General features: G+C 41.5%; 1 protein-coding gene across 1 annotated transcript; it reads left to right on the forward strand.

The window, feature by feature from the left end:
• Positions 1-1,919: 1,919 nt before the first annotated feature.
• Positions 1,920-8,976, forward strand: LOC133652463 (uncharacterized). The gene is made up of 10 exons (XM_062051236.1): positions 1,920-2,346; positions 4,609-4,719; positions 4,840-4,954; positions 5,131-5,981; positions 6,150-6,336; positions 6,452-6,700; positions 6,866-6,990; positions 7,359-7,405; positions 7,490-7,638; positions 7,766-8,976. The coding sequence occupies exons 1-10, from the start codon at positions 1,948-1,950 to the stop codon at positions 7,951-7,953; spliced, it is 2,421 nt and encodes an 806-aa protein (XP_061907220.1). The 5' UTR covers positions 1,920-1,947; the 3' UTR covers positions 7,954-8,976.
• The last annotated feature ends 1,226 nt before the right edge of the window (positions 8,977-10,202 follow it).

The following is a 10,202-nucleotide window of genomic DNA, read 5'->3' on the forward strand; positions in this document are numbered from 1 at the left end:
TAAGTGACAGAAGAGAAATGGGTAGTCATTTTAATAATCATTTTATTTCCTCTGGTTTTCTCTACAATTCTGACAACTCTACTGAAGTTCCGCTAACTCCGGAAAGAACCGTTGAAAATACCCAGGTTTTTAACTTTATGCTCTTTACCACAACAGAGGTCATGAGGGCTCTAAAGCAACTTAAACCTAGAAAGCCAGCTGGCTCAGATAAGTTGGAGCCGATCTTTTTAAAGTTGGCAGCTGAAATTATAGCTGAACCACTGACTCACATTTTTAACCTTACTCTAATTTCAAATGAAATCCCTTTGGATTGGAAATCTGCCCTTGTAATCCCCCTATTAAAAGGAGGTGACCCTAGTAATCTATATAATTACAGACCGATCTCTAAACTCTCTGTTCTGGCAAAAGTGCTTGAATCCCTTATCAGTGAACAGATAAAAGACTTTTTGGACACCAACTTTATCCTGTCACCATTTCAGTCAGGTTTTCGCAGAAATCACAGTACTGTTACTGCTGCTATGAAGTTTATAAATGATGTAACTGAAGCTCTTGACAAGAAGCAGTGCTGTCTGTCCCTCTTTATTGACTTTTCAAAGGCATTTGATACTGTTGTTCATGTCATTTTAATCAAACGTCTTTCAGCTATTGGTTTTTCTCAGCAAGCAGTTGGATGGTTTGCAATTTACCTCACAAGTAGAACTCAGGCTGTTCAGATAGAAGGTTCCTCCTCGGACGTACTGCAAGTGAAAAAGGGTGTCCCTCAAGGTTCTGTGTTGGGCCCATTATTATTCACTATTTACATAAATAATCTTGGACAGAATATTCCGAACTCAACTTTCCATTTCTATGCTGATGATACTGTCATATACTGTACAGCACCCACTCCTGCTGAGGCCTTTAAATATCTACAACATGCATTTGACAGAGTACAAGAACAACTTTGTTATCTTCAACTGGTTTTAAATGCAGAGAAAACAAAGTGTATGTTCTTTACCACATCAAAAACTGTAAGATCAGCACTGTGTGAGAACATTTTAACAAGAAATGGGCAACAAATTATGTTAGTATGTGCTTTTAAATATTTACGATTTTTAATTGATGACCACTTGAGTTTTAAGGAGCACATTCAGTATGTTGTAAAAAAACTGAAACTTTTACTGGGATTTTATTATAGAAACAAGTCTTGCTTTTCTTTTACTGTGAAACAGAAATTGGTGGAAACAACCTTCTTACCTGTTATTGACTATGGAGATGTGTTGTACATGAATGCTACTGCTGGTTGTCTCCACAAGCTGGATAGTGTGTACCACGGTGCACTGAGATTTATCACCAACTGCGCTCCCCTTACTCACCATTGCGTATTATACTCAATGGTTAACTGGACATCTTTATGTGCTGGACGCCTCAATCATTGGTATGTTTTCATCTACAAAACCATTCTGGGTATCACTCCATGTCTTGTCTTTTAACAAAGAAACAAGGAAGTCACAATCTTCGTTCAATGAATGTTCTGCAATTTGTCGTCCCCAAAGTAAGAACTGAACTGGGCAAGAAAGCATTTAGGTTTTCAGCAGCGAAGGCTTGGAATAACCTACAATCGAATATTAAACTTCAAACCCTTGTTACGTTGAATGAGTTTAAAGGCCTACTGAAACCCACTACTACCGACCACGCAGTCTGATAATTTATATATCAATGATGAAATCTTAACATTGCAACACATGCCAATACGGCCGGGTTAACTTATAAAGTGACATTTAAAATTTCCCGGGAAATATCCGGCTGAAACGTCGCGGTATGATGACGTATGCGCGTGACGAAGGCAGTTGAACGCGTCATCTTGGAATAGGTCCCTCCCAATTTAAACAGCTCTGTTTTAATCGCTAATTTCCACAGTATTCAGGACATCTGTGTTGGTGAATCTTTTGGAAATGTGTTCAATTAACAATGGAGACTGCAAAAAAGAGAGTTGTAGGGAAGCGGTGTGTTGCTGCTGGATGTAGCAACACAAACCAAAACACAACCGGTGTTTCATTGTTTCTTTTCCCAAAAGATGGCGGCCAAGCTTTACTATGGAACAAAGAAGTCAAGCGAACACGGTTGGATTGGACGACACATACAAAGTACAGTGTATTATGCAGCGAACATTTCGAAAGATCATGTTTCGAAGAGGGTCCCTTGCGAATGGCAGAAATGGGAATCAGCACTCGTCGACTCGTGCTGAAGAAAGGTGCGAAGCCAACTATTTTCGATAGACCACGGACAAGTCCGGAGCACCCGACCCCCTCCACAAGCGGACAGACTGTGCACATGAGGTCTGCATTTGCCAAAAGGGAAAGGAAGAGGGTAAGAATCTTGATTTCCAGTTTTCATAGTCAGACTACACTGTTCCAATATCCATTTCTTTGTTCTCAATTGTTGAAACCCCCCCCCACCTCCACACCCCGGATTGTAAATAATGTAAATAATTCAATGTGATTATCTTGTGTGATGACTGTATTATGATGATAGTATATATATGATAGTATATATCTGTATCATGAATCAATTTAAGTGGACCCCGACTTAAACAAGTTGAAAAACTTATTGGGGTGTTACCATTTAGTGGTCAATTGTACGGAATATGTACTTCACTATGCAACCTACTAATAAAAGTCTCAATCAATCAACCAAAACTAACACACACAGTCATAGACTACTCCAGTGGTTCTCAACCTTTTTTCAGTGATTTTCCCCTGTGAACATTTTTTTAATTCAAGTACCCCCTAATCCAGACCTGGGCATTCTGCGGCCCGCGGGCCGCATCCGGCCCTTTGTGCGTCCCTGTCCGGCCCGCGTGAGGCCAATTATAAATTACAAAATAAATTTTAAAAAGTATCTATGTCGAGTGTGCAATACAATGGTGCTGCTTTTGTTTTGAAAATCGTTATTTGTATTACTTCCGTGTGGACGTGTGCGTGATTGTGAGTGAATGTGAACAACTGCAATTACAAAATAAAGTTGAAAAAACATCTATGTCCTGCGCGCAATACAACTGTGCTGCTTTTATTTTGAAAAGTATTATTTATGGGCGTGTGTCGGTGTGTAACCTGCGAGTGAAGGTGCACATGCAGCGACAAGTGATGCACGGTTTACACCCGAGACGCCAAAAAGAGAAAAGTTGATGAGGAATGCCGTGTTTTCAACAACACATGAACTGCAAAGCAACGTCCCCTCACCTAAGGTGCGTGCCTGCGCAATTGCGCACTGCTCAAGCGTCCGATGCGCGCAGCAAGTATATGCCGCGCACCAAATCAAATCCCATCTGAATTATAAACAAAATAAACATATTTATTCTATGGAATTTTGCAATGCAACTTTGAGTGACAGTGACAACAAGCGGCCCTAACGGTGTTCGTCAACACCGTTCAATTGAACACCGTTCAATTATTGTAACGTCTATCGAGATGCTTCGAGGACAGGAATTATATCGATCACTTTATTGAACAAAACTGTTTATATTCGGACATAACCACACCAAAAACATGAGTAAAACAATTCTATCTGGAAAAACTAGTCATTTTCTGCCGTACAAACCAGGCCAAAACCAACTTGTCATCTGTCACCAACACGCATAGCACTAAACCACTGGTGCGTTTAAGGCCACACAAAAAGTCGGACAACTCAAACACCACACAAAGTTACACTATGACTCCTCAGTCATACGTGTGCTTATTTTACTGTCATTTATTATTAATGTTAATTTATATATATTAGTCATGGAATGCTGTTACACACACTATGTTGAAGTATTACTATTATTATTATTATTATTATTATTATTATTATTATTATTATTATTATTAATCTTACGGTATATATCAAAAATAATATTGAGCAAAATTTAATTGAAATATTGTCGATGTGGCCCTCCAGCAGTGCTCGGGTAGCTCATGCGGCCCCCGGTAAAAATTAATTGCCCACCCCTGCCCTAATCAGAGCAAAGCATTTTTGGTTGAAAAAAAGAAAAAAAATACAGCACTATGTCATCAGTTTCTGATTTATTAAATTGTATAACAGTGCAAGATATTGCTCATTTGTAGTGGTCTTTCTTGAACTATTTGGAAAAAAAGATATAAAAATAACTAAAAACTTGTTGAAAAATAAACAAGTGATTCAATTATAAATAAAGTTTTCTACACATAGAAGTAATCATCAACTTAAAGTGCCCTCTTTGGGGATTGTAATAGAGATCCATCTGGATTCATGAACTTAATTCTAAACATTTATTTTGTTGAAGTATTATTCAATAAATATATTTATAAAGGATTTTTGAATTGTTGCTATTTTTATAATATTTAAAAAAAATCTCTCGTACCCCTTGGCATACCTTCAAGTATCCCCAAGGGTACGCGTACCCCCATTTGAGAACCACTGGACTACTCCATGAACAATGAAATAAATTAACAATAAAATAGTCTACATATAATTATTGCTTCAAGTTCTAGTCAAGTTCTTCTGCAGTATAATGTATCGTACATTTACTGACATTACTGTCAATAGTGTCAATACTGTCAATAGATTACAATAGACAATAATATAAAGTATTGTACATTTGTACATTTACAGACAATAGATCAGATCATGGACAGTACGACTACGGCATCAGTGGCGGATGCGGTGGATGAACCAATGGCAATGGCACTAGATTTGCCTGATGAGGAGGGCGATCAAGATCAGGTTCGATTTGTTTTCCTAATCAATGTTCAAATGGATTACAGTTCAAGCCCAATCCAAAAGTATTCATAATTAATGTAAATGAGGTATCCATATTACATGTAGCTGTTTCTCCATTTCCAGGGAAATACAAGAGAACAAGGATGCCAGACGGACTGGGTACCGATTGGGACAGCACCAACAGCAATGACCAGTAGCAAGAGCACCCAAACAGGGAAAATACATCATAGATCAAAGGGTATGTCTATTTCGGTGACGAACATGATTCTGCACATCACAGTACACATTGCACGCTGCCTGTGCAGAGTAGAGTAGACAGATAAATTAGGTGATTCAAAGACAATAATTATTATGTGATTCTAGTTTAATTTTAACAGATTATATAAAACAACTTGTGCTTGATTTTATTGCTAGGACACCAGGTGACCCCAGATATCCTTAAGAGGGTTAGAGCTCGGCCGGCCAGGGTTAGTGAAGTCCCATTGTCAAGTGTAGCAGCTCCATCTGACAGCCCCGAGATGCAGACTAACATAGCAGCTCCAGGTGCGTCTGGAATGCAAGCCAAGCTACGACCACCTCCTGCATTGTTTGATGAAGGACCAGCATCAAGTCCCACTGCGCCTTTTGTTAGTGGTTCTTCCGATGACAGCTATGTGCCGAGTGAGTCAACGACATCGGATCCGTGTCAATCGGACGGGTCGCCAGATCGCCCATGTACTCACCAGATGCGTGAAGAGGGCTGCCACAAGGAACCGAAGTACATCATCTTTGAGTCGTGCCTCCAGAGTCTCGTCAAGTGGTGTCACTGTCCAGTCTGTGGCAGCCAGGACATAAGCCCTTCTTGGGATTCGAACGGTACACAGCTGACCATGACTCTTCAATGTGCATCATGTGACCAGAGGAGTAGTTGGAGCAGCCAGCCAAACATTGGCCCTTATGCCGCGGGCAACATCCTGCTGTCTGCTGGCATCCTCTTCGCTGGGGCATCTTCTGGCAAGGTGTTGCAAGTGCTGAACAGCATCGGAGTGGTCACGTATGTGAAGAGGACATTTTTCAACCACCAGGAGCCCATCCTGCAGCCAGCCATCAAAAAGGTGTGGGAGGAACAGCAACGGACGCACCTCACCATGCTGCAGGTGGAAGTCCGACCCCTCGTCCTTGGTGGTGATGGGCGAGCAGACAGTCCGGGACACAGCGCCAAGTTCGGTACCTACACCACAATGGAGCTTGTGGCCAATGTGGTTCTCGACCTTCAGGTTGTAAAGGTACGACCATATAATCTCACTAAAACACTAGTAACACAAAAAGCAGATAAGGGATTTTCCAGAATTATCCTAGTAAATTTGTCTAATAACATTAACCATTTCAATGTATACTAAGCCCCTTTTTCATTTTTTTCTTTGCTCATTCCTTTTCTGTTATATATATTTCAGAGCAACGAATGTCTTGGCAGCTACCATATGGAGATGGAAGGACTGAAGAGGATGGTGGAACTGCTGATCAGCTGGGACCTGGATGTCGGGGTGCTGGTGACAGACCGACACAGACAGATCGCTAAATGGATTCGTGAAAACATGCCCAATACACGGCACTGCTATGACATCTGGCATGTTGCAAAATGTTAGTTGGATTATTTGTATGCATGACAAGTTGTGAAGTAGTGTGTACATATCAGTGATCAGATGAATGCGATATTGTATTTAATCCACAAATTTCTGTTTTTTTCTGTTTGTAGCCATCGGAAAGAAACTGAAGGCCATCGTCAAGCATAAGGACTGTGAAGACCTGAAGCCCTGGGTGCAAAGTATAATCAACCACCTCTACTGGGCAGCAGTGTCTACACCGCCTGGAGAGGGGGAACTTCTGGTTGCCAAGTGGAAGTCTGTGGAGCGACACATTCAGAACATCCACAAGGACCATGGCGACCTCTTCCCAATTTGTACTCATGGACAACTGCAACGGCAAAAGAAATGGCTCAAACAAAGTGAGTAGGCAAATAAGTTGCCCGAAAGCAGTGAGGGACTAGCAGTATTTTCCTGCACATCTTTTGAAAGTCAAAAAATTCAGATAAACTTGTAAGTAAATAACCAGTTTAAGTTGACTGGAACATTTTTGTAGAAACGTTGTTCTATTTTAAATTTATGTTTAGGTTCACGCTCAGCAGTGAAACTGGAGGAGGTGGTCAACAACAAGTCCCTGCTAAAAGATATCGCCATGCTGTCGGGTGAACACCAGACTTCCAAGGTGGAGGCGTTCCATAGCCTTATCATACAGGTGAGAATTAGACTGATCGCCTGTAGGTGGTGTCGGTGGTTACCACCTGCCACTAGGACTTTGGTGGCCAGGGAGCAAAATACTAGAGCATACTAAATGAAGCCTTGATACAGTCAGTGTAAGCAAGAGAATGTTGGAGGTCCAACATAGTGGCTAGGCATCTTGGTGAGAAAGATTGCAAACAATTCTGGCGTGGTGTTAACATTGAAAACAAAACAGCTTCATTACTGCAGGAGATCAAGCTTTAATAGCTGACTATTAACAGTTTAATACACAAACATTTGTATTCAAATTTACAAACAATTTATAAATTTACACACACATTGTATGGACGCATGACTGAATAAAGTGTCTTTTATCATATACAGTTCGCACCGAAAATGTATGTCTTCTCATACATCGGAATGCTGTGCAGGTATGTTTCCACACTAATCTAAGTGACACTAGTGTGTGCCATACTTTAGTACTAATTATTACATTATTCTGTTACCACACCTAGGAACCTGCTTGCTGGGCTGCACTGGAACGAAAATTCGAGCCGCCCTATAGCCACTACACAAGCGGGTGCTGAGCGCTATGCAGTACGCTACCCGAAGTATAAAGCAGGGGGCCATGTGGTCAAGAAAATCGCGACAGAGCCAACATACCGTAAGTGTAGAGGACACAAAACATGTAAACACTTGACACTTTGTATCATGATAATAATACTGTCAAGTTTCACTCTCCATGAGTATATTATGTTGTGAGCAGGAACATGTACAATTGTATTTTGCAGGCTACGTAGATGACTTGATCAGGGAGGTTGTTGCTGGCTGCAGACAGACCCCTGACGAGAGAACACCACTCAGCGTCACTGTGGATGTGCCTCCCTTCCTCTGCGATGAACTGGAGAAGCCAGACAAGGAGGAAGCCATCGCCAAGCACAGGAGTCGCTTCGGTAAGTGTGAAATGCCCTCCCGGTAACAGTTAGAGATGCTACCTCAGTAGAAGCATTTAAGTCCCATCTTAAAACTCATTTGTATACTCTAGCCTTTAAATAGACCCCCTTTTTAGACCAGTTGATCTGCCGTTTCTTTTCTTTTCTCCTCTGCCCCCCCCCCACGTGGAGGGGTTATTCCGGTGACCATGGATGAAGTGCTGGCTGTCCAGAGTTGGGACCCGGGGTATACCGCTCGCCTGTGCATCGGTTGGGGACATCTGCGCTGCTGACCCGTCTCCGCTCGGGGTGGCCTCCTGCTGGCCCCACTATGGACTGGACCCTCACTAATATGTTAGACCCACTCGACATCCATTGCTTTCGGTCTCCCCTAGAGGGGGGGGGGGGGTTACCCACATATGCGGTCCTCTCCAAGGTTTCTCATAGTCATTCACATCGACGTCCTACTGGGGTGAGTTTTCCTTGCCCGTGTGTGGGCTCTGTACCGAGGATGTCGTTGTGGCTTGTGCGGCCCTTTGAGACATTTGTGATTTAGTGCTATATAAATAAACATTGATTGATTGACTGATTGATTGATTGATTGATTTTATTGATTAAGTACAGTGGCCATGTAGATTCTGTTGCAGTCACTGCACGTCTTGGAACCCCGTGTAGTCCATCGATGGGAATGTTGTCCTAATCTTATGTACTACACAAGCTGGTAGTACCACCCTTATGTCCTTTCCCAGATATCCCCAGCAGAAGCGGACAAACTGTCGATAGGCTGTGTGTCGTCTCCGCCTGCAAGTAGCAAATGATGGCAGCTGTTATTATCCGGACATGGATACACAGTGACTCACTGTTCTCTGAGATTCAAAAGACATTGTCATGCATTCTATTCATTTGTCATTTACTGTTGCAGTAAATTGTAAATATTGTTGACATCTACGGTCCATCTATGTAATACTTCTATGATATATAATGTCATGTGCATTGTAGCACAGTACATTTCACAGAATAAGAATAAGATAAGAAAGTGCTCATTCTGACTTATCTTCCAAAGGTTGATAGAATAAAGAATTATTTAAACTTATTAGTGCCTCACTCATTTTGCTGTTGCTGCAGCACGCCATATTGCTGTTTGTAAGCGTTATACGCTGTCTGCAGCACCCATTCATCCAGACACACAGATGGAAAGCCATGGTGGTCTATGATGCACGTCTTCACCCCCTCCTCCTCCATCGTTCTGGTCACTGCCTCTATTTCACTACAGCAGACACACTCAGCCACTGTCTCCATGTTCACACAGTTTTGACATGTACACCTGGAAATAGAAATGTTCATAATATTTGTAAATCAATTCATATTATTGACACCTGCAATCTGCAAACATGTGGAATAATTAATATTATCATTGTCTTGTTGTGGATCTTATTAATCTGCATGCATATTTTTAGTATTGCCGGTATATGGAGCTGTGGCCCATAGAAATAATGGGTAATTAATTAGGTTTGACATTGTGTCAATGATAGATACTTAGTGTATAGATAGGCCTGGGGTGTAAGTTGTAACACTAACAGTAACACATTGTGTCAATGATAGATACTTAGTGTATAGATAGGCCTGGGGTGTAAGTTGTAACACTAACAGTAACAGTGCAAGACTAGGCCACAAACTAAAACTAGTCTATAAATAAATAACATATTACCATTCTGTATTCTCAAGGCGATCTATGTCGTGTGCTCCTCCAGCATCAATAGCAGCAGCGTCCTCCTGACCGTCTTCATCAGCGTCGGGTTCAAAGCGGTATGGCTCTATCCCTCTCACAGCTTCTTCTCTATCTGAATCGCTTCCACTCCCCACTAGTCCTTCACTTGCACTTTCCCCATCCACAAATCTTCCATCCTCGCTCAAATTAATGGAGAAATCGTCGCTATCTCGGTCAGAATCGCTCTCAGATCTGGCGGCCATCATTGCAAACAATAGGGAGCTTTGCGGATATGTTCAATTGTCTACGTCACGCTACTTCCGGTAGGGGCAAGGCTTTTTTTTGTCAGATACCAAAAGTTGCGATCTTTATCGTCGTTTTTCTATTCTAAATCCTTTCAGCAAAAATATGGCAATATCGCGAAATGATCAAGTATGACACATAGAATAGATCTGCTATCCCCGTTTAAATAAAAAAAATTCATTTCAGTAGGCCTTTAAAGCTTCTGTGAAAGGACTGCAGTCTACCTTGTCTGTATGCACATGTGTTATGTGAGCAAGTTTTAATGTTGTAAATGTGATGTTTTAT

This window comes from Entelurus aequoreus, linkage group LG06 (assembly GCF_033978785.1).
Source record: "Entelurus aequoreus isolate RoL-2023_Sb linkage group LG06, RoL_Eaeq_v1.1, whole genome shotgun sequence".
NCBI lineage: Eukaryota > Metazoa > Chordata > Actinopteri > Syngnathiformes > Syngnathidae > Entelurus > Entelurus aequoreus.